Below are 25,710 nucleotides of genomic sequence, written 5' to 3' on the forward strand. Positions count from 1 at the left end.
GTCAGTGAACGCATCCCTCCGGCTGTCTATCGTTCAGTGAACGCACCACCGCTGTCTGCTCTCTAGTTACAGTATGGCGGCTGGGACTTGCGGAGGAGGACAACTTCTTCTAGATTCCTTCCACAAAACTGTTGGAAGGCGACGGCATTAATATAAAACTTATAGCGGCAACCACGAGGTACACTGCAACAGACGACAGCGGCATAACTTGTGTTTCTTACTGGGGCTTTCCCCAGAAAATAATCGGACTGGTGTGTGATGCGTGAGGACCCGCAGTCAAGAAACTCCCCGGATTTTTCCGCGTCGGTTTCTGCTTTGACTGTCAGTTAGCCGGCTAGCTGCTAGGTAGCTCCCTTCAATGCTAACGCTCGCCTGCAGAGCTCTATATTAGCAAAAAGAAGCGCTAGCGTGTTGCTTTTATTTACTCCAGGTGACAGGGATGGTATACCGTATCCATTCGGTAAGCGGACTGGTTGAAAAAGATGGGGAGAAAAAATTTGTGGACCTGGAAGATAACTTTGTCAGTACTCATTAGCCTAGCCTAGCTTAACCTAGCTTTCTAGTACAACGCCAAAAGAGAGTTAGCGCTTCGCCTGTCCACCAGCGAGTTAGCCAATTAGCATTTTAGTTGCACAAGACGACCAGATAATCCTCCCCTGTTCATCCCGGTGGATGGTTTTGAAACGTCTCCGCTGACTAATTCAGACGAAGAGTGGGCATTGAGCTGCTTTAGTTTTATAACTCAGGGGTGTTTTGGCGTTCGGGCTCGCTAGGTGTTCTCTGGTGGAGGGAGTGGTGAAGGTAGAGAGATAGGAAGGTAGCTAAGGTTCCCTGCATCAGGGCAACAAGGTCACTCAGATTATGAAGACCCATACATGTCAACTACACTTATAGATGACACTTTAGTAAATGACAGACGCGTGTGTGTTGTGTGTATGTGTGTATAGGGTGATGAACGCTGGGGTGTGTGCCTGCTGTTAGCTTGCTGCAAGAGAAGACAACACAGCTCAGAAGCGCGCAATAATTGGACCTACTGCTCTTGATATACGTTAAACAGACAGTTTAGTCAGCACAGAAGGAGTTTGATGGACGTGAGGGGCTGTCAGTGCTATACTCACTCATGTATGTCTTGACACATGGCAGCTTGGTCTGTACATAGTGCCTGCTGTCACATATAAGCGTCGTTATGTAGCTTCGGTGGGCAGTCAGTGAGGGGAATGTCCTGTCTTTTTTTATACCTGTTGGTTTGTTTTTTATTTCTCACACACAAGAGAGGACCATGTTTACTAGTTAGTGCCTAGAAGATTAGAGGACTAACATTTCAGCCTACAGATAGGCCGCAGATATCGTAGATTATTCCTATTTTTTTTTGGAGGAGGGACTCCACCAGAAAAACCTGCCACTCTGGATCAAGAAAACTTGCCCCTCGTCACTGGTTGGAGTAATACTCTCAAGCCAAAATCAATGCCTTCAGCGCTGGCAATATTCGCCTGCCGACCCAACTCGCACCCATTCCAGGAGCGGCATGTGTACCTGGATGAGCCCGTCAAGATCGGCAGGTCGGTGGCTCGGTGCCGGCCAGCCCAGAACAACGCCACCTTCGACTGCAAGGTGCTGTCCAGGAATCACGCTCTGGTGTGGTTTGACCACAAGACTGGCAAGGTAAGCGGCAACAGCACTGAAAATTACTTTACTTAAATTGCTTTACTTTGGTTTTTATGTGGGCCTGAAACTACAGTAGATAGTTACTTTACTCCATGTGTCTGTGAAGGTTCTCAGTCATCCAGGTCATCGTAGTCAAAGGAGCTTGCAAAGAAAAGCGTCTGGACTAACTTAAATTTACTCCATGTCTTCTTATGGGTTGGCCAAATAAAGAGAACCACCAGTGAGAAATATCACCTCATTGGTTTGCATCTTTAAATAGACAGGAATAAAAGCCCTATAAAGAGGAATTTTGCAATGTTAGCTGCTCATCTTGTTTACTTATATTTTCCATGAATGAGCCCAATTAGCTCACAACCTTTCTTTTACTGTGTAAATAAGGTTATTACCTAAGAGCTTAAAATGTTGCAGGAGATCCAACTTATTCCAAACTGAATCATGGTAACCCTTACATCAACTTGGGATAATTTAATATGCCTTATAATTCTGACTTGAATATTTATAAATCATTTTTACCTTCATGAATCCAGGTAGCAGATTTTAATACAGCTATCATTATTAATACTAATAATGATAGTGTTGCTGTGGATTTAACAGGCTGCTGTTCAAAGTTTGAAATATATGAGCAGGTTGTGGGATGAAATGAAAAAGCAATGTTAACAACAGTATAATCTGTGACAATAATCTGTGTCACTATCTGTGTCAGTTATGCTGATGGATTAGTTTGTGTCACTATGAATTGTGGGGAGGCATTGTCTCTTTAGTTATAAAGGAAGTGCTGTAGCACATGTTTTTAGTGTTTAGAGCAGGGGTGGGAAATTGATTTTTTCCAAGGTGGCCACATGAGAAACTGACCCTTGTGGAGGGCCACACCAATAAACTGAACTCAGATATGCTCAGTTTTCTCTTCTTTTTCTCACGTGAGCCCTTGGGAAAATGTATTTCTGCCCACAGTTTAGAGAGTTCAACCAGCTCTTCTTATTGCTTCCTCGTCACTTCTGTTAGGAACCTCCATAAGAACAGCTGATGCTGTGACTAGTCGGGGCTTTTTCTGGTTCATAATAAACTTTTAAGCGATTGGGGCACTAAGCAGGATTAGTGAGTGTGTAGTTGAGGTAGGGTAGCTTACTTAACAAATGTGTGCATTTTGCTGATATTGCCCAGCTTTTAATTTTTAAAAAAGGAAGTTTTCAGCAAATTAAATACGGCTTTAAAACCACTTAATTGATAACTCTTTGTTCTGTGGACTGATGTGACTGAACGACTTTGGAGAAAATCTTCACACATATGTTTTTAAATTTAAAGTAGTTGACTTAACCTGCTATCTAAAATTACATAATTGAAAAGGATCAGGATTTAAAGATGCACCAGTTGGAATTTTCTTCAATTTTAACTGATAGCATATACCCACTCTGCTTCAATGCAACGTTTTACTTTCATAATAAAATAAATTGTTAAATTTAAGAATTTTCCCCCAAACTGCAGTACATTACAAGATCTTCTCTCATTGGAAAATTGAAAATAAAGTTTGCCGTCACTGGAAAGAGTTACAAATAATTGAATGAAAATGAGGTGCTGTACACCTACCTTTACCTGTCATATTTTATGTAGGCAAACAATGTCAAGTTCAACAGATTTATATAACAAACCAAATGTCAGGTACTTGCATCATTTCCTAGTATTTTTATAACTTCACCAGATAACAGGGCATTGACCCTTCTCTCTTTTCCCACTCATCTCCGTAATTTGTCTCGTAATTGCTTTGATCTTTTGCTCACGCTGAGGCTGCTGGCTTGTGTCTGGCTCTAAGATCTGGATAGTTGTAGCTTTAACCACTTTTCCTTTGTTAGGTTCTTTGTCTCAGTGGGATTGTTGTTATGAGCTTTTTCACTCTTGTGTTTTACTTTGGCGAACTGTGTCTTCACTTGCAGTGAGGAGGTTAGATGGTTTTGACATAGTGTGTGGTTGTGCATGTGCATATGATGATTTGTCTGCATTGCTGTGTGCATGTGTTGTGCATACATGAACTAGCCTTTTCTCAGTCAGGGCAGAAAACGCTGGCCAAGTTCCTGATTGGGGAGTTGATCGGTGCATCTCTACTGAGTTGGGACCTTTTTGTAGTTACAAATCCAAATTTTGCAGCAACATATTAATGACTAACCTGGCATTATGGATGCATCAACTCAGACTTGTCTTTCTATCAAATGATGGCATTTATCTCTGCCCATCAGGGACCCTAAAAAGCAAGATTTTCACCAAGAACGATTTACTAAATCTGTAGCCAGGCAGTACATTATTAAATGTCAACTGGCCCAACTTAGGAGCCCTCCAAATGTTGCTGCTATTTAGATGTTAGTTTTCATTTATATCTGCACTTATAAAACAGCTGTACATTTTATTTTTTTTCTTTCGTTCTGTTTTTTTAAATAAATACTTCTGACTAACTTCCAGTGGATTCCTAACTCGGCTAAACTTTGTGAATTCTCTCTTTCATGGATGACTTGGTGTTAAAGTTTATTGTAACAGCCACACTAATCATTTTATTGGAGCTGAAAGAGTTTGGACTGTTTAACTGTCAGTATGGTCCCCGTGTTCGATTTTTGGGAACTGAAGGAGACTTTGGACCTGGACATGTATAACTGCCAATAACTGAAACAGAGGTTGAAATCACAATACAAACTTCTCCCATCTCATAGTGTGGGACCATCATTTCATACCATAATACTCATGTGAAAGTGATAATTTATTCTCACTTATTTTAAGTTTGATCAGGCAATACATGGACTGAAAATCTAAATTGTTGCACTCTTAGCCATTAAGAGTGCTCTTGGTTCTAAACCAAAAAGATAAAATGAAAATTTAGTGTATCTGCCAGGTTTTCTTATAAATGGGATGTATTTATTTATTTATTTATTTATTTAAATAAATAATGTGTCTTTCTTCTGAATTATTTAAGTAATTTCTGTCATTAGAAAGTGGACAGTAAAGCCAAGAATCTGTTAAATGCAGAGAATGAGATAAAAATAGTTGTAGGACTCATTTTTCAGACCAGGGGCTAAACTTAGTCCAGGGCTAACCAAAATTCAAAGCAGATATTCATTGAATGCAGCCCACATTCCAGTCTACGATTAGACTTAATCCCTTTCAGGGGAGCCAAACTGTTGTTTCGTTAAAAGGCACAGGTCTGAATGTAAATTGGGCATATAAAATCTGTGCGTTGTTGCATCTGTAGTTTCTCTGCTGAACAGGTTAAACAGGCTGAGACAGCCACGGGATTACCCAGCACTGTGGTATGCAGGGACTTTGAAATACCCTCTGTATGTCTGTGTGTGTGTGTGTGTGTGTGTGTGTAAAGGCAGCACAGGCTATTTATAACGACACTGGCAGCGTCATCCTTTCCTCTGTTCAGGAATAAACGCACATGCAGACTCACACTGATCTGTAGGATCTTACCATGCACACATGCTGCTGAATGTATTGAAACAGGGGAGTAATGATTTGAGATTATTGGTTTATCACTTGAGTTTTTATTATTACCAGGGAAGTTTTTTTTCTTATGGCTCATGAAAAGGTTGTATTTGCTCTCTATATGTGTGATTAATACAGTCAGTTGAATTTTAATGTAATAAATGTAGGACCTAGATAATTCTTTTCCTGTAGAATGAGGTTTTGTTTGTGGCGGTGTCGGGGCAAAGGGCATGTGTCCACACACAAGCATGTCCGTGTCAGGTAATGTTTCGCAGTTTTTCATTAGGTTCTTTATTTTTAACTTTTCACAGTGCTTCACACTGGTTTTACTTGTGAAGCAAACAGGTATACATGCACGCACGCTAATAAGAGTTTTTTTCCCTTACAGTCAGTATTTTCACATCAAAAGACCAATAAATCCTTCATTAAATTGCCTGCATGGAGAGTTTCAATGTGAAGGAAAGTGATGTTTTTTTCTGCTTCCATCCACTGATATAAAAAAATATATATCTGTAGATACTAATTATTCTCGCATATTTGGATTATAAATATAAAAGTTCATATCTCCAAAAAAACAGTATTACTATAGATTAAGCTTCCCAGTAGTATATGAAGTCGAATGACCACTACCTTGCGTTCTAGTATTATTACCTGTTTTGCAATTAACTCGCATAGATTGCATGGGACTAAGGCAGCAGAAATATGTATTAGGATAATGCTACACACACACACACACACTCACTCACTCACTCACTCACTCACTCACTCACTCTAAAAGTGGCTTGCCTAACCTGTACCTCATAACCGTAGTTTCCTCTTGCAGAAACAATGTTTGTGTGTCACATGACTCTGCAGTTTTAGTTCTTGTAAAAATCAGTCTAATGTGAAAGGGTTTGAGGAGTGATTGCTGTTTGGTTATTCACTATACATGTATACATGGCTGGGAGATATATATGTGTGTATACATGTATATGTATATATGTGTGTATACATGTATATGTATATACGTGTGTATACATGTGTATACGTGTGTATATACGTGTGTATACATGTGTATACGTGTGTATACGTGTGTACACATGTATATACGTGTGTACACGTGTGTATACGTGTGTACACATGTATATACGTGTGTACACGTGTGTATACGTGTGTACACGTGTGTATACGTGTGTACACGTGTGTATACGTGTGTACACGTGTGTATACGTGTGTACACGTGTGTATACGTGTGTACACGTGTGTATACGTGTGTACACGTGTGTATACGTGTGTACACGTGTGTATACGTGTGTATACGTGTGTAACAAGATCCGGGCTATCAACACCTACACCCTGCCCGTGATCAGGTACCCAGCTGGTATAATAAGTTGGCCAAAGGAGGAGATAGAAGCCACTGACATCAAGACAAGGAAGCTCCTTGTTTCACCCCAAGTCCAGCACCCTGAGGCTGTACGCTAAGCGGATGGAAGGAGGCCGGGGACTGGTGAGTGTCAGCACCACAGTCCAGGATGAGACGACGAACATCCACGAATACATCACGAAGATGGCCCCAACTGACAGCGTGCTCAGTGAATACCTCAGGCAGCAGAAACCCAAGAAAGAGAAGGATGGCGAGGAACCATCATGGAAGGACAGGCCCCTGCACAGTATGTACCACCGGCAGATAGAGGAGGTGGCTGATATCCAGAAATCCTACCAGTGGCTGGACAAAGCTGGACTGAAAGACAGCACAGAGGCACTAATCATGGCAGCACAGGAACAAGCTCTGAGCACAAGACCCACAGAGGCTGGGGTCTATCACACCAGGCAAGACCCCAGGTGCAGGCTGTGTAAAGATGCCCCTGAGACAATCCAGCACATAACAGCATGGTGCAAGATGCTAGCAGGCAAGGCATACATGGAACGCCATAACAAAGTGGGCGGCATAGTGTATAGCAGGGGTGTCAAACTCAAATACACAGTGGGCCAAAATTCAAAACTGGAACAAAGTCGCGGGCTAACATTAATATTTATTTAAAAAAAAACTTCCTCCAGATATAAAAATGAATCTTTTCTTATGGACTCAAACAAGTTTAGCTGGAAAACTGAATTTGGAACAAGCATAGCTTAATACTAAACAATATATATATATTAGCTGTATAATACCAGTAGGCCAGCTCTAATAGTAATTTGGTATGGCTTCGCGGGCCAAATGTAATTAGGCTGCGGGCCAAATTTGGCCCGCGGGCCAGAGTTTGACACCTATGGTGTATAGGAACATCTGTGCCGAGTATAACCTGGAAGTTCCGAGGTCAAAACGGGAGATGCCCCCAAGGGTGGTGGAGAATGACTGAGCTGAGATCCTGTGGGACTTCCAGATGCAGACAGACAAAATGGTGGTGGCAAACTAACCGGACATAGTGGTGGTAGACAAACGGCCATAGTGATAGATATAGCGGTTCTGTATGACAGCAACATCAGGAAGATGGAACACGAGAAGCTGGAGAAGTACCAAAGGCTCAGAGAAGAGCTCGAGAAGATGTGGAGGATGAAGGTAACAGTGGTCCCAGTGGTAATCGGAGCACTAGGTGCAGTGACTCCTGAGAGAGATGGGGGTATTTATGCACTTCAAAACTGGAACTACTAGTGACCTTAACTACTGGTTGTTATATTGTTCTTACCTCAGGTTTTTTGTTTTGTTCTCTTTCAGCTATAACATTTCTGTCAATTCTGCTCTCTTTGTTTGTGTTTTATTGCTTTTCTTTTCTCTTTTTTCCATATGGTAAATGGCCTGTATTTGTACAGCGCTTTACTAGTCCCTAAGGACCCCAAAGCGCTTCACACATCCAGTCATCCACCCATTCACACACACATTCACACACTGGTGATGGCAAGCTACATTGTAGCCACAGCCACCCTGGGGCGCACTGACAGATGCGAGGCTGCCGGACACTGGCGCCACCGGGCCCTCTGACCACCACCAGAAGGCAACGGGTGAAGTGTCTTGCCCAAGGATACAACAACCGAGACTGTCCAAGCCGGGGCTCAAACCGGCAACCTTCCGATTACAAGGCGAACTCCCAACTCTTGAGCCACGATCATTTCCATATTCTATTCTTTCCCACCTCACCTCAGACTTGTCTTTGGGCTGTTTCTTCACATTAATGAAGGTAATCTTAACTGCTTGAAGAAGCTCTTTCTTTTTTTTCTTTTTTTTTTTTTTGGCCTGTCCCGTTTGGCTCTTTTGCCATCAGAATTGTTGTCTAAAGGCAAAGAAAGATGCCCAACGGATTTACTTTACCAAACTGACCATCCCAGCCTTGCCGTAATGGTCCATTTGATTCACCTTTTATTGTTTATTTTATTTTCACTTACTGAATACGGGACAGACTTGACTGGGGGAAAGAAGGGGAGAAAGAAAGAGGGAAAGAGAAACAGCTGAGAAGAGGGACGGGGGAGAAGGGCAAAAGACAAAAACCAACAGAACGGGCAGAGAAAAAAAAAATGCATATATCAATCACCTGGATCACCTGCTGAGAAAGAAAAAAGAAAACAAGCAGAAGAGAACAAGAGTAATAGAATAAACAACATCACAATGATATATGGGAATATGACAGTAAATACTAAATGTTAAACATTATTGTGCAGCACATAAGATCAACAGAACACAGTGTGCTTTGAGGTAGGAGCCAAAAAGGGTGTAGTTTGTGGGTGTGATCACCCGTGTGTACACCTGTGAGCATGGACGCGCTTGTTTTTTGTTTTTTAAAAGGTTCCTTCATGTAATAATCTGCTAGAGGGTGTGGGGTGGGGGGGGGGGGGGGGGCCACAGCCCCGTCCTCCAGGGCATGAAGCAGGTGTGGAGGAGATCAAAACTCCAGACATCCAGAGGCCCCCAGAACACAAGAGACCAAGGAAGACCAACAGAGGGGCAGCTAGAAGAAGAAGTTCTTTCTGAGGTGGTTTCTAATCACTTCATGTGTATTTATACACTTTGAACTTGCAGCCCATGTTTAATTACCTCTAACGTCTCTGAAACTTGACTGTGAGAAGCTCATAGTCTGGCAGAAAGAGCACACCAGGTCAGACATAGTCCTGAACATTATTAGTGTGGATTTGCACCTGTTAAACAAATTTTTTTAAAAAAATCTATAATAGCAGTTGCCTATTGACTCAAAGATGTTTCAGCATCTCCCATAGTAGTCAGGACGGCAATGCCTTTATCACTTTCTGTCTGAGATCTGTGAGTGTGAGGGACATATTTCATATGTAACAAAAAGAGGCAATGATTGCCCACTATGTCAGAATAAACTGACATAAACATGTCTAACCATATTCTGCACATGTATATGGATCTAGCCTGCAAGAAATGAGGGTTGCTGATTTTAGCTCTGCTAGCCACAATCACCAAAGCTCTCAAGTACACATGCAGTATTTTTATGGCCAATGTTTAACGTCATCTACCTGACTGTGGTCAGTTTACTAATGTTTGTGAGTGTTTGCTGGTTTTTCTACTTAGTTGATTCGTCTGACACCCTAGACTTCAAGCAGACAGGGAGCACTGACCTTTTACATTTGGTCAGGTTATAGTGTCTCAGTCAGACTGAGAGACTAACTCTATGCTTGCACGCTATGCCGTGGACTCCTGGTGCCGCTAACTACTGCAGAGGAAGGATGAGCTAATTGACATGAACGCAGCTGGTGAGATGAATATCTGAAGGGCTCTGAGAGAAAATAATGAAGTGTTTATTTAGGTAGTAGCCATCATGGGAAGGTCAGACTCGACCCAGCTGCTTCTCTCTTAACCCTGGAGGTCCTGGGACTTCAGTTTAGGAACGGTATGGCTTCAAGAGCTCCAGACAGTCAGACAGATTGATTTGTAGCAAGAGGATATGTCAGTCAGTCATGTTTTCTACTTTCCTCAAAGCGCTTTAAAAATTCCTGATAAATGTGACTGATTGATAACACTCTGTCTGTGCACATATCCCATTAAATTTCCCGCTGTTTGTCATTACTCACTACTCTTACACCTGATCTTTGTTTACATGTCATAAAAAATGTGGGTAGTGCACCAAAATGTTATAAATGAATGAATAGGGTTATTATAATGTTATAAGTTAATCTAGAAACGACAAATGTAAATAATTTTCCTTCAAAGTGGCCCCAGAGAACCACATGTCCTACCTAATTAGAAATGGTTCTTAGCAGACTTGTCTTGGATCAGAATGGCTGCTTATAGGGCGGTGTAAAGAGCTGTGACTGAATATTAAAAATCTGATTTATATATAATTGAATATTAACAGTTTTCCTTGTTTCATGGATGGATGTTAAAGGAGTGAATATATACATAAGCAGACTTGGTTCTTGCACAGTTTTGTCTGAACCAATTTTTGCCAGTTTGAAAACCATAAATGTAATTTTAGCTTTAATAAATGAAAAATAAAATTATTTTCCATTTTCCCCATTGGCAGGACTGTATGACTGTCATAATATTTCAAACCTACCCAGCCTTTTTAAGTAGATGGTAGTCAAAAAAATAGGGTGGACTTTATATAGTATAATATAAATAAAGGAAGCTTTACGTCAGATTATATCAGGTTTACGTCCCACCTCACTGACATGAATCATAGGAACAGTTTTCCCAGTTGGGTTGGGCAGTGTGTTTAAAATTTTCCGCCAGACAATTGCTGATATATTGGTAAAAGTAAAAGCCTAACCTCACCCATTACCACCGACACCACCACATGAAGAGTTGGTCATAATAGTGAAGAGAGCCAATATATTTGTCCATTTTCCTAACTCTTTTTACAGGTCAGTGTCTGTAGCCACTGACCAGTTTGTCAGTCGGATGGACTCGCAGGCAGATACTTGTCAGATTAAATCCGATTTAGACTTAGTGAGGTGATCCCTCTAATACAGCTGTATTACTCACTAGTTATCCCACCAGTCATTCATTCATCCAGTGTGTTTGTATGCTGAGAACCCTAACACGTGCCAGTAGACCAGATCAGACCAGACTTAGCATCCTGCAGGACATAGACATGACTGCACAAGCCAACTCTTCTTGTTTTCTTTCTTTTCTTTTTTCTGTCAACATCTGCTTGTTGTAGGTTTTAAAAAAAAAAGTAAATCATTCTATTTTTATTTATACTGAACATAGAGCTGGGCGATAGAACGATAACGATATGTATCGCGATATAACTTTTACTCGATAGAGAAATTAAGCTATCGCGATAGACCTCGCTGAATCACGTGAAAGAGTATGCAGAGAGTTTACAGATGAGAAGCAAAAAAGAGCCGTCAGGTGCTAAATAAATAAACCTTTGACTCAAACTTTTGAAAGAAAATGGTAGCTGTTACAACTTATGTCTAAAAATGTATAGTTTCATGCATCGGTTAAAACACTCGACTCCAGGTAAAGGACGCCCAGCTGGAAAAACGTCACGCAAGTCGAGTTGCCCGAGATTCACAGAATTGACAGAAAATGTTACATTTTTGTGATTTATATCGTTATCGGACGATATCAGGATATGAGATTTTGGTCATATCACACAGCCCTACGTCGGTATGTCACGCGTTGGGAATGAGAATGCTCTGTATATGAATCATGTTAAATACTTTTTTACCATTTTCATAAAACAAAATTTTCATAAAACTAAAGTCAATGATGAGGAAGGTAGCCAATGTGGATTTTAACACAGCATCATTGGTAGTTAGATCATGATTAAAGGCAGCCAAAGAGCTGGTCAGTCATCCAGGCAGCTGGTGGAAAGCAGTGCTGACAGCAGAGCAGAGTTGTTGTCTGGTGTCAATAATCCACGGCATGGTAATAACCTCAGCATGAATGCCAACAAGGCACAAGAACGTTGCTATACAGAGTGGATTCAGATCTGTAGTACACTTAATATCTGAGCACGTGTGTGGAGGAATAAGACTCTTTTGGCAAGAAGAGCAGCCTGGCAGCCTCAGCTTTGGCATCGTTCATGTGTTTAGTGATAGAGTGCTGCTTCCAGATATTGGAGCAGGATACCACAATGGATCTTTAGAAGTGCAGTTTCTGACCGTTATGAAACTAGGACAGATGTCTTATTTACATCCTTTTTAAAAACAGCTTTTCAATAACCCAAAACATCCAGTAGCCTTTAGGTGAAATGTATTTTTCCTGTTCCTTAATGCATACCATACCATACCATACCATACCAGCTTTATTTATAAAGCACTTTAACATAAAACCAGGGTTCACAAAGTGCTGTACATATACAAATAGCATAAGCAAAGTAAAATAAAATAACTAAACAAATTGTATGAGCTGACATCCTGAATCAGCGACATATTTAAATGACCAATCAGATTTTCTTTATTGGCTTTAAGTGATGACTGAATTTGAACCAGGTTACAGTAAATGTGAATATTTTTTTTCCCTCACTGGGAGAAAAACATGGCAGATGAAGTTTGGTTTCATCTTTAACATCTCCTTTGCCTTGGCTCTTTAAACAGCTGCTGGTAAAAAGCTGGGATAGTCTATTGAGATGGATAAATTCCAAAATGTATCTTTAAGTGTTGGGGCTCTGATATCACCACTGTCAATGGGAACAGCAGATATTCTGATGTCCTGTATGTCATTCTATCTCTTCTCTGTCTGAATTTTGACTGATCCTGACATGTTGCTGCAGATTTTAGTACATTTTAATTAGTATTTAAACATGTTAGGCTAGAGGCAGTCTTCATAACTTGTTTAGACACGATGCAAGCTGTTGGGAGCTTTTTATTTTTAGACTGTAGGGGTGTTAAAGCCCATTTACTATTTGTATGTGTGTTACATTATCCTATTCTACACCAACTCTATTCATGTCTTTTTGTGTGCTAAGTCAGTGAGGGTTATACCAGGAACCCAGTGTACCAAGATCAACATACAAACTCCAGCTGAACAGGAACCAGCTTTGTGGGAAGATTATTGTGGAAGAGCTGAATGAGTAAACGTCTTGTTCACTCAAGTTAACAGGTGAACCAGTTGATTGGTCAGAGATGATGCAACCCATCTTCAGCTTTTTAGTACTTCCTCAAATAGGAATGATGATGCTGTTAACAGTTAATCCTCATGAGCTTGTTAGAAGTCAACCTGGTTTGGTTTATATGTTAGCAACTTTTAGGTAAGACTATTGTCAGGATTTTCTTCTGGCATAGAAAGTTACTCACCTATTTGTATTCTTTTGAGATTTGAATTTAGGGGAGTCACTGTCTGATTATGAGGTATAAATACATGGACAGCCATAAGCTACCTGTTCTGCTAACTTAAGGTACTGAATTGGACCTGTCCACCATATCTGTGTCTTCAGAAATATTTTAAATCACATCGTCTGGCAAACAATATGGCTTGTTGTTTGATAATGACGATCCAAGAAGTTTATGTTCCAGTTTTGATGAGTTAAATTCTAGATTTTTTTATTAGTGTGTTACTTAGCACCTGTATGGTTTATGGATGCAGTTTAATAACGGCATTTTGTTAGCAACAGAGTATGGTTGACTCTACTCTGCCACTACTGTATGACTCTTTTGATTTTGATGAATCAAAATGTTGAGTTAGAAAGAGTGCCACTGTGGCTGTGTGTATTTTTAATTTGTTTTTTTTTCTTTTTTAAGAAAAAAATAAATTCTCCTTTTTTAAATACAGCCTGTACCCTTGTGTTTCTTTCCAAGCAGCTCAAGAGTTGGGAGGTCGCCTTGTAATCGGAAGGTTGCCGGTTCGAGCCCCGGCTTGGACAGTCTCGGTCGTTGTGTCCTTGGGCAAGACACTTCACCCGTTGCCTACTGGTGGTGGTCAGAGGGCCCGGTGGCGCCAGTGTCCGGCAGCCTCGCCTCTGTCGGTGCGCCCCAGGGTGGCTGTGGCTACAATGTAGCTTGCCATCACCAGTGTATGAATGTGTGCGTGAATGGGTGGATGACTGGATATGTAAAGCGCTTTGGGGTCCTTAGGGACTAGTAAAGCGCTATATAAATACAGGCCATTTACCATTTTACAGTGACCACTAGGGCTGGGTATTGTCACTGATTTCTACAACTTATTCAGTTCTGATTCACAAGGTCCCTGATTGTACTTGATTCAACTCAATTTTGACTGTGTCAGAAATATTACAATTATGATAATTTATCTTGGATATGTACTGTCAAAAGAGCCATCTCAACCTTGTAAATTAAAAATATTGTATTCCAAATTATTTGATTATTTGTCTGCAGTTACAAACTCAGTGTAAACCATCTAGTTATAAAAACAAAACTGACACTTGTGAGACTTCATCAGAGATGCAAGCATCACAGCAGATGCCATAATGTCAAACTATGAAAAATAACAGAAACAATATGAATGAGATTTTCCCAGCCTGGTCTCTTGAACAGGAGAAATTAAGCTTTCTTGTCAGGGGTCATTTTTGGATTTGCCTCTGCTACTATCTCAACTGCTACCTCAAAGGTGTAATAACAAAGTTAATACCTTCTTCTTTATATGGGCTTGTATGTAAATAAAACAGTCTGCATGGTTACAAATAGAGCTGGGCGATATGAGATTTTTTCATATCACGATATGTTTTTTTCATTTCAGGCGATAACGATATCTATCACGATATAAGCCAAATAACTATATTTGTAAGATTTAAATGTGCCGTTGCTCACAAGTAAAATGTGAAATAATCAGCAGCTTGTTTTTATTTAAATATTTATTTCCCATAATAAGTTCAACAGGGTAGATGTACTTAAGGAACATGAGACTTTTTCAGATAGATAAAGGCAAATATTGCAAACTACACAAAAGGCAGCCGCTAAAGCGTTTAAGTTTCAAACTAGAACAAACGAAACAGACTAAATTGTCAATTCCACTTAGAAACAAAATATTAATTCTAAAAATAAATCTTAGTTTGTTTTACAGAAGAACAGACAAAACTGACTAACTTTTGTCAATATCAAATAAACTGAGAACTAAAAGGAAATTCTCAATCTCTCCTTGTTGTATAGCTTAGCTTTTCAAACAGTTTTAACAGTTACTTTAGTCTGACAAAAGCCGAATGACGAATTAGCGCTTCCAGTCAGAGACTGAGGCTACGTCCACACGTACACGGGTATTTTTGAAAACGGAGATTTTCCGTTTTCGTTTTAAAAATAATCCCGTCCACACATAAAGGGAGAAATGAAAGAAAACGCTGCTATGAACATGCCAAAGCAGCAGGTGGCGCTAGATTCCTAACCGTGCAGAAATGTTGGCCAATCAGAAGTCTAGAAGCCTCGGTGGGAAAAAGTAAACAAAGCTGGGGCATAGAAGCAGAACAGAGTCGTATGTGTGGACGGACAGTAACTGTGTGTATATGTAAGCATTTAAACACTGCAGAGAGTAGAATTAACAGTAACAGTATTGTAGAAATTCATTTCACCGAAACAATAACGTGGCGCACAGTGTGACGCATGCACCAGTTTATTGTATTTCCAGACTTGCTTTCGGCACAATTTACAGTGCACGCTACTCTGTTTTTTGTCAGACTTGAAATAGCCGAAATACCTTCACACTACGGAACTTCTTTGGCTCTTCCGTTCGACAATCTCTCCGGCATTGGAACCATCATCTGTTTTCTCTTCGGTCACGCTCGGTTGATTTTTCTAGTCGGCACACTCATTTCCTCCATTACGCGCTGGCTCCATTACCCGCTGGCTGCTTCCCAAACAAACACACGTGCGGCTTGGCACTTGTTCTGTACGTAACAAGTCACGCGACGTGACGCTGCGGCTGTGATTGGTTCGGCTCTGCGCTACTTAATTTGGATTGGCTGACCTTTTTTTTTTTTAAGAGGACAAGAGCGGCGAGGTCTATCGCGATAGCTTAATTTCTCTATCGAGTAAAAGTTATATCGCGATACATATCGTTATCGTTCTATCGCCCAGCTCTAGTTACAAATGATTCCCACCAGCTTCCTTGAAGGAGATCTTCTTTTTGAAGAATACTATCTTAATATATTAGGTCAAAAATGGAAAGGTTTCCTAAGTGTAACAAACAAAAAACAAATAAGCAAAAATGGGATGCCACTATAGCTCACTTGGTTGAGCTGGAGATCCATATCACAAAAGGCTGCAGGAATCCTGGGCTTGATTCCTACATGTTGTTCCTCTTTGCTCTTTTCTTAGTTTCCTGTCTGCTCTGTACTGTCCCAGTCCAATAAAGTCTAAAAAATGCCCCAAAAAGAAAAAAGTCAAATCCTCACACTTTAAGGAGAGGAAACTAGAAAGCCTCTGGCACTTTTTTTTTGTTTCTTTATTGTCTTAAATTTATATTCAGTATGGAAAAATGTGTAACTTAATTAAGGAGGTAATGTTAACTGTTAAAGACAGTGAAGTCTATAGCAAAACATTTGTGCACTAAGATTCACCTTTGAAGGTAAGGCAGACACTATTGCAGAAATGAGCACGCCGATAAAACACTCTTTTTGTTTGCCAGCAGCAGCAGCAAACGGCCTCTTATGGAAATGGTGGCAGGAGTCCAGTCTCCAGTCAGCTGGCTCTCCTGCTTTCTCTCTCTCTCCATCTGCAGCCTTTCTTTGAAACATGCTCTATAACCTGTGAATGTTGGGTTTACATGTCAGCTCCATGCTGAGGGAGAAAAAAGTATTTGACTTTGGGTACAAATCGCTCATTAAACGCCAAAGAAGCGATGGCAGAACATGCTACTGCCATCTGTGTACTAAATGTGTATAAAACTTGAATGGCTGGCTTTGCTCATGTGGAAGTTGGCAAATATCATGTGAAAGTTACTTAAAATAGTTTTTTAGAGTTTGAACAAGTTATGTCCTGAGCAGATCCAAAGAACAGCTATTGGCAGATCTAGGTTTGTGTTCAGGGGTTCTTATTGGCGAAAGATGAATTTAGTCTTCATAGTCCTCTGCTAAATTCCTGTCGAAGTCATACTTGGGTGCGCTGCCATCACAAGTGAAACTGAGTTGATGGAGTTGGGCTTGGAGCTAAGAAATCTTGAACATAAGAGAGAGAAAACTTCACAGGGTTCAACAGAACCATTTTTTTAAGTTTAAAAAAAAAAAAAAAAAAGAAGAAGTGTGGCATCGAATTGACTGCCCAGCTGCCAGCCTTTTTGGGCCATCGATGGCATTTCCACTGGTTGATTCTCAGATGAAGCAAATTGGCTACTTGGCCAATTTTTGTTGTATTTTTTTTTCCATACAGTACTAATAAATGTATTAATAAAAAATCCTGTGCAAAGTAAAATTATTTCTAAATTATATAACAGCATCCGGCGGTGTAAAAACGACAGCACTCTGTATATTAAAGCGAAGTGGGAAAAGGAGGGTAATTTGACAATTACAGAGAAGTGTTGCGCTCACGCATGCAAGATACAGTGGGCTACCACTGGGTCTAACGTTTGGCGTGAATTTTGCTGGAAAAGCATTATGAGATTTTTCATTACCCCTGCTCAACAAAGATATCGAGGAATTGGTGATAAATGTTGGAGATGTGGGGGAGACGGCGCTAACGGCGCTAACGCTGTAAAGTTATTCGCCAGTATTGGTCTCTAATCCATGATCATTTACAAAATGTTTTTTCATTTGTTTTTCCTTCAACTTTTGAGACCATATTTTTGTGCAATGCACCAGTGGATAAACTGAATTCCAATGACAGAAGACTCCTGTATATCCTTCTGGCCGCAAGTAAAAAGCCTCTTACGAGAAGATGGCTTAAGCCTGAACCACCAACGATAGAAGACTGGATACATTCTGTACAAGAGATCTATACCATGGGGAAAAAGTGTCATTTTCTCTTAAACTTCAGAGGGATACCTTCTACGGAATATGGTCTAAATGGACAGACTATGTTAAGCATATGAGGTGTGATTTTGTGTATGATGTTACAACCCTGAGTACTACGTAAACCTACCTGCCCTGCTGCCTCCTAAACCTAGTTTTTTCTTTCTTTCTTCTTCTTTTCTTTTCTCTTCTTTTTCTGTCTTCTTTATTTTTCAATTATAAGTTAAAATGTGACAGCAAAGAAAGTGTAAAAAGGCAAACTACTGTTATGTTCAACAGCTGTCCCAATAAAAGAGATAATTATAAAAAATAAAAAAATAAAAAATCCTGGATCAGACTGTTGGAAAAGGCTACAATAAAAACTTTGCTGCAATAACCTCGAGAAGTTGTCGTTGTCGTTGTTGTTGTTGTTGTTGTTAAGTGAAACGAGCTCCATAGTTCAGCCACGGTTTGTTTCAGGATTGGACCTAAAGTCTTTTTAAAGTAGACTTACAAATGTGACTGATAACCAATTATTCAGATGACGCCAATGAATGCTTGTCTGGTCTGCCATGGGTCTAGCCAACTAGTATTACTGAGGTACACCTCAGTGTGGCGTTGATGCTGCTGTAGTACACAAACACGGTGACATATCTTCTCTCCATTTGATTGCATCACATCAGTTTTAAGACTTGTATCCTGCCAGCTAATCTATAACTCATATCTTATCAATAATTTAAGATTATCAAACACTTTTTTTCAACAAGGACTTTTTAAAAATATTTAAATATAATCAGGTGTTTCAGATTACAGCTTACAATGTCAGATACATAGTGCTGTTTAAAAAGCGTTTAAGTAAATCTTGGCTCTGACTCTATATCAAGAATGTCAGAGTACTAGGACTTCAGATCAGTGCCAAAAAAACGTATCACTGTCAACGTGGAACTTGTAGAGAACAAAGATGTGTGTGTTTAAAACAAATAAATAAAACGATGGTTACTTCATTCATTCATTCATTCATTTGTAGGCGGGGCTTCTGTGCTCATAGACAGTTAAAGCCCAGACTACACACTCACATGCAGAGTATGCACTTCCTTGCCTTTCTCAAACATAATTAATTTGCACGGTAGCACAGTTGTGTATGTGCCTTAAAAACGTACACTTTAATCTAAATAATCTAAATAATGCTGTTACAGATGTCTGAATTAAAGCACAGATCTCTCAATATCCTAAACCAGGACCAACAAGAAGTAGTCAGCCTATAGGAAACTGTTGAATGTAAACAACAGTCGTGCCCCCTTTCCCTCCATATGAAGGAAGGTGCAGCAAGCCTCTATCTGAGCCTGGTTTTGTAGTGCAAGCACTGCTGCACCACTATCACTCATCTCAAAGCTGCAGTCCTCCTCTGAACTTGGGCTAGCAGTATTAGGGTAGATGGGTGGGGAAAAGTGACAGAGAGAGAGAGGCATTGCTGGCTGGTCAGCTACATGTACAGTGGGGCAAAAAAGTATTTAGTCAGCCACCGACTGTGCAAGTTCCCCCACCTAAAATGATGACAGAGGTCAGTAATTTGCACCAGAGGTACACTTCAACTGTGAGAGACAGAATGTGAAAAAACAATCCATGAATCCACATGATAGGATTTGTAAAGAATTTATTCGTAAATCAGGGTGGAAAATAAGTATTTGGTCAATAACAAAAATACAACTCAATACTTTGTAACATAACCTTTGTTGGCAATAACAGAGGTCAAACGTTTACTATAGGTCTTTACCAGGTTTGCACACACAGTAGCTGGTATTTTGGCCCATTCCTCCATGCAGATCTTCTCAAGAGCAGTGATGTTTTGGGGCTGTCGCCGAGCAACACGGACTTTCAACTCCCGCCACAGATTTTCTATGGGGTTGAGGTCTGGAGACTGGCTAGGCCACTCCAGGACTTTTAAATGCTTCTTACGGAGCCACTCCTTTGTTGCCCGGGCGGTGTGTTTTGGATCATTGTCATGTTGGAAGACCCAGCCTCGTTTCATCTTCAAAGTTCTCACTGATGGAAGGAGGTTTTGGCTCAAAATCTCACGATACATGGCCCCATTCATTCTGTCCTTAACACGGATCAGTCGTCCTGTCCCCTTGGCAGAAAAACAGCCCCATAGCATGATGTTTCCACCCCCATGCTTCACAGTAGGTATGGTGTTCTTGGGATGCAACTCAGTATTCTTCTTCCTCCAAACACGACGAGTTGAGTTTATACCAAAAAGTTCTACTTTGGTTTCATCTGACCACATGACATTCTCCCAATCCTCTGCTGTATCATCCATGTGCTCTCTGGCAAACTTCAGACGGGCCTGGACATGCACTGGCTTCAGCAGCGGAACACGTCTGGCACTGCGGGATTTGATTCCCTGCCGTTGTAGTGTGTTACTGATGGTGACCTTTGTTACTTTGGTCCCAGCTCTCTGCAGGTCATTCACCAGGTCCCCCCGTGTGGTTCTGGGATCTTTGCTCACCGTTCTCATGATCATTTTGACCCCACGGGATGAGATCTTGCGTGGAGCCCCAGATCGAGGGAGATTATCAGTGGTCTTGTATGTCTTCCATTTTCTGATGATTGCTCCCACAGTTGATTTTTTCACACCAAGCTGCTTGCCTATTGTAGATTCACTCTTCCCAGTCTGCTGCAGGTCTACAATACTTTTCCTGGTGTCCTTCGAAAGCTCTTTGGTCTTGGCCATGGCGGAGTTTGGAGTCTGACTGTTTGAGGCTGTGGACAGGTGTCTTTTATACAGATGATGAGTTCAAACAGGTGCCATTCATACAGGTAACGAGTGGGGGACAGAAAAGCTTCTTACAGAAGACGTTACAGGTCTGTGAGAGCCAGAGATTTTCCTTGTTTGAGGTGACCAAATACTTATTTTCCACCCTAATTTACGAATAAATTCTTTACAAATCCTACCATGTGAATTCATGGATTTATTTTTCACATTCTGTCTCTCACAGTTGAAGTGTACCTCTGGTGCAAATTACTGACCTCTGTCATCATTGTAAGTGGGGGAACTTGCACAATCGGTGGCTGACTAAATACTTTTTTGCCCCACTGTAACTCATCAGTGCTTTCTGTGTTGAGCATCAGATTGATAGCTAACATCTAACCTTATAGCACAGCTCTCTAATATGTGATTTCATCTCCTAATTCACTTTTGTTTTTTATTTTACTACATGTTTAAAATATCTTTGCGCCAATATTTTTCAAAACAATGTTTGACACCTTTGGCTGTGCAATAATACCTCTGTTTGACAGCCATCCTACCAGCTATGTAAATTAAATTTTTGCTACTGGAACATAAAACAATTGTATGCAATTGATAACATTACTAGTCAAGTCTGATTTTAATAAAAGCTTAAAATTTTAACTTTTCACCTGGAACTTTTACTACCATCTTTGCTGATGTAGAGTTGTCCACTGATTGCTCTCATTGTGTCTCTGGCTTAGATAAATTTAAAGTAACTGATGGCTCACAGGGAATACTTGTAAATACCCTGACTTTATTATTTGATACTTTGGCCATGTTTAATTTGAGCATTTGAGAAATAACATAGCATAACAGGCCCACTTTAAACCCTGTATGAGTTTTTTTGCATGTGGTAGAGTCACCTTGCTTCTGTTTTATGACTGGCACTGACATTTCAAGAACTTGTTTATCAAGCCTCCTAGAGAGTGAAATGTGTCTTGACTGGCCCAAGACTCCTGCAGTGATGGATGTTTGGTGCTGCTTTTTGTAAAAGTACTTTGTCATATTTTGCTAATGAAGGAATAATCCGCTTTATCTGTTTGTATGGGAGCTGCAGTGCTAGTGATGAAACAAATATGTGCATGTTCTAGTTGATTTGGAAACTGAAGAATTTACACTGGAATTTCTCTTGAATACTATTATTTGGTGTCTGGGTTTATCTTTGCTATTTTTTCTTAAGGTATTGACTAGATTAGGTCATCTAATTATTTGTTAGTATACATATTTTCATAGACCTTGGATCTTGTTTGCATTAAATCCCAATATTGGATGTCCTGCTCTAAGGTGGAATTATTTTTAGTTGTTCCAGGAGTCAGGGTGACTCCTGCGAGTGATTCTGGGAGGGTTTATCCATCAGGTGACTGCTACTTTCTTTAAATCTGTCTGTAGTGTTGATACAAACTGGTGTCATGCGTTGACCTGCTGACTGGTTAAGTGGTTGTTGTGCCTGCAGGGCTAGCTGCCAGCTGATGGTGTGTACTGTTTTTGGAAGCTAAGAGCAAAGTAAAATCCAAACGGAGTAGCATGATGTTTGTTTAGCTGGCACTACTAATGGATGAAAAGGGACATGGAGAGAGAACAGACATAGAAGGATAAAGGGATGCAGTGTTTTCCTGAGAAGTGCTCTGATGGTGGGTGGAGGTATTGCAGGAATGCTGGTGGTCCAGCTTCTGGTTTAAAAAGTGCTTCATTCATATGATGATGATGTGCAGATTTGGGGGGGGGGGGGAAGAAACTGTTCTAGTAATCAATCTTTTTAAATGTTCATTATTACTTTTTTATTACTTTTTTTTTATTACTTTTTTTGGTGATTGTGGACCAGCACTGTCAAAATTTAAACAAACAACAAAACGCAACACATAGCTATTTTTTCCAAGAAATCCCAACAAAGCAGGTGGACAACTCTATACAACACAAACATATATACCTGCATGTTATTAAACAAATATTATATTTGACAAACATTATTTTCATTTTCTACTTGAGTTTCTTGACCCTTTAGAAGAGATTGCAGAACTGTAGTTGAAAAGACAGTAGCTCATCCTGCTCTGTGGTATTTGAGTTTGCAGACTGATTAAACTGGGAAAGAATTCCTTCTCTCATACTGGTATGCATGGAAGAAATCTCAGCTCATATCCACAGTGCGTCACTCTGGAATCTTCTTTGTTGTGTCTTCATTTCAGAATGTTAAATCAGATAAAATGTCCAATCAACAAACTTAAATTCAGCCTTAAAACAGCCAGCTGGTCTGTTTTCTCCTCTCAGTGACCTGGTAATAAACTAATGGCTCATTCACTCACGCATTTGTTAATAGTTAGCCACTTATTAGTCATTATGGAAAGTTTTCAGGACAGTGAAATGGATGATGGCCAGTGTGGCTGATGCCTCACAGACTGCTTTGATTACTTCTGGGTAGATGCATGACGATATCAGAAATTTGATCCCAGTACTTCCTAAATTTGAATACCAAATTTAATCAAAGAAAGACTCAAAGTAGACACTACTTAGGAGTGTGCAAGTGAATACATAGTATTACAACATTCAGCCCAAGTAACCTCTTGTGTTATTTTCAAGAAAAAGACTGAAGGAGTAAAAATGGCGCTGTGACAGTATAATGTGAAGCTGGAGCTGGTTGACACACAAATGGTGAATGATTAATTTTAGGATTGTTTAAAAACAACAACAAAAACAACCTTTAATAGATCAGCAACACGGTGCACATCTGAGCATCCTGGTTCGTGACCAGATGACCCCCATAGATACATGGATGTAAAGGGGGGACAAAGGTTTACTAAGATTTATTTCAAAGATTTAGTGACATAATTATTTTGCAGATTTAGATTTTTAACATAGTGGCATTAGTATAGTGGCTCTATGGTGTAGTGTTTAACACATTTGCCTTGTACACAAAAGGTTCCTGGTTTGAGAACAAGACACAAACAACTGAGAGTGTTATCTTCTGAGGGCCAAAGAGTGTAAAAAATCAGTCTACGCAAGTGCAGATCGAAGTGCAACCCCTTGTGAATAAAGGAGGAGCCAAAAGCAGTTCTACGTTCCTCACTTTACCCGCCACTTCCCACATGTGGGATTGTGGCATTTTATATTGATATAAAACTTTTTTTGGCATATTTTTTTTCTTCATGAAACTCTTGCTGCGATTTTCTTTTTATCCCTGCTGTGCTCTGTGTATATGACTTTGGCACCGTTTTACTCACCATGTCTGCTGCTTCTGTGCTCTGCTTTATTGTTACTTCCTGGTTGTGTGACATGTCGTAATATATGTTGTGAAACAAGTCCGCGTCTCAGGTGCTCTATGAGAAATCAGGCGTCACAGTCAGCAGACTGAACTCGCTGTCTGCAGCTCACAGGTGGATGATGTCATGGTTTCTCTGTGTATGTGCGTGAGAATGTAAGTCTGCGAGAGCCATATGTGACGCATAGTGTGTGTGTGTGTGTGTGTGTGTGTGTGTGCGGTGTTGCTGGGTGAAAAGCTCTATAGTTAGGTCCCTCCCTCCCCATCTCCAGGTTACCATGGGGACAGGAGGTAACTGTGTGTGTGTGTGTGTGTGTGTGTGTGTGTGTGTTAGTGTATAGCTATCATGAGGTGTGAATTGCTAGCTTTTCGTTTCACACTGCAGTGGGATAAACAGCGAAGTGAGCCAGTCAGCCTCAGCCTCTCTCTCTCTCCGTGGCTTGTTTTTTGCTGTTTCCTCCTTCAGTCCCTCCTTCCTCTCTCTCTGGTAGGACAGAGCGTTTCAAGTCATGACGGAGAGCTGAAAGCTGATGAATGAAACTCCTGGAACAACAGGCAAAAAGGCCCCGGGCATCCAGATCAGATCGTTATCTGTGTGTGTGTGTGTGTGTGTGTGTGTGTGTGTGTGTGTGTAATTTTTGCTGTGTCTGTGTTACCTTTATCTGTGTGTGCTCGTTTGTGTTTCAATTTTAGCTGTTAATATCCGTGTTTGCTCTAATTTGTGTTTTGTTTTGACTGGTTGTTTCCTGTCTGATATCAATCAAGATATTCTGCATGGGTTTCCTGAATCATATGAACGAACATGATTTTGGCTTCTTGTTTATGGTTTACCATCATGGGTGTTCTCTGTGTATATAGACTGTATATAAAAGATGGATAACAGGGAGAAGCCTGAATTTTCTCAAAACATCGACCTCTGCTTGTCACAAACCCTCGCTTGTGACATCTGATTATAAAATGCCAAAATGGTGATGATGAAAACAGTCATCTTAAAGCTTTGAAACAGGACTGCGGGAGTCCCTGGGTGATTTCAGAGTAGCTATGTCTGTCTGTTTGTGGGCCTGGTGGGTGTCAACCTGCACGATTTATAAGGCGTGTGGTCTAAAGTATGACATTTTTGTAATGGTTAGCAGAGGATGACATCTCTGATTTGTGAAAGACATGAGATATGAGCCTCCAAACTTTTTTGCCCTTCAGGATAGGGCTGTGCGATATGACAAAAATCTCATATCCCGATATAAGACATTTACTGACAACGATATAAATCACAAAAATGTAATATTTTCTGTAAATTCTGTGAATCTCGGGCAACTCGATTTGCGTGAAGTTTTTCTTCTCATCCGTAAACTCTCTGCATACTCTTTCCCGTGATTCAGTTTATTTTAAAAAGCCTCAGCAGGATCTTGAGCTTTATTGTGAAAGGTTTACGTGGAAAACAAACAAGCGGACTTGTTACCTTGTTTTACACTCATTGTTGCTAACGACAACACGTAAAAACAGGCGCTTGTCCGTCCGTAGTGTGGTTATATTAAATATAAGAGAAAGAGAGAACTTTAAGAAATTAATAAAGCCACTACAGTGACCATCAAAACGATGAAAAAATATTGCTGTAAAGAGTTTATTTTACGACGCCACAAAACAAACGATATACGTTTTTATATCGTCATCCAATATATATCGTTATATCGAACATCCCTCCTTCAGGGGCAAAAAAATCTGTAATCAATGTGCATGGATGCAAATCGGTTGATATTAGAGATGGCACGATACCACTTTTTTATGTCTGA

At 40.3% G+C, this 25,710-nt stretch overlaps 1 protein-coding gene across 5 annotated transcripts in view; it reads left to right on the forward strand.

The window, feature by feature from the left end:
• The first annotated feature begins 1,330 nt into the window (after window positions 1-1,330).
• slmapa (sarcolemma associated protein a) overlaps window positions 1,331-25,710 on the forward strand; it is an 82,241-nt gene continuing 57,861 nt past the window's right edge. For 4 of the 5 annotated variants that reach the window (XM_085353373.1, XM_085353374.1, XM_085353372.1 and 1 more), the window contains exon 1: window positions 1,401-1,662. In XM_085353373.1, the coding sequence (XP_085209499.1) occupies window positions 1,465-1,662 (198 nt within the window). In that variant the 5' untranslated portion in view covers window positions 1,401-1,464. Of the gene's footprint in view, window positions 1,663-25,710 lie in introns of all 5 variants that reach the window. The other variant, XM_085353377.1, reaches the window with a different exon arrangement.

This window comes from Diplotaxodon limnothrissa, linkage group LG5, assembly GCF_057381915.1.
Source record: "Diplotaxodon limnothrissa isolate DT_005_m linkage group LG5, D_limnothrissa_male_GT1.1, whole genome shotgun sequence".
Taxonomy (NCBI): Eukaryota; Metazoa; Chordata; class Actinopteri; order Cichliformes; family Cichlidae; genus Diplotaxodon; species Diplotaxodon limnothrissa.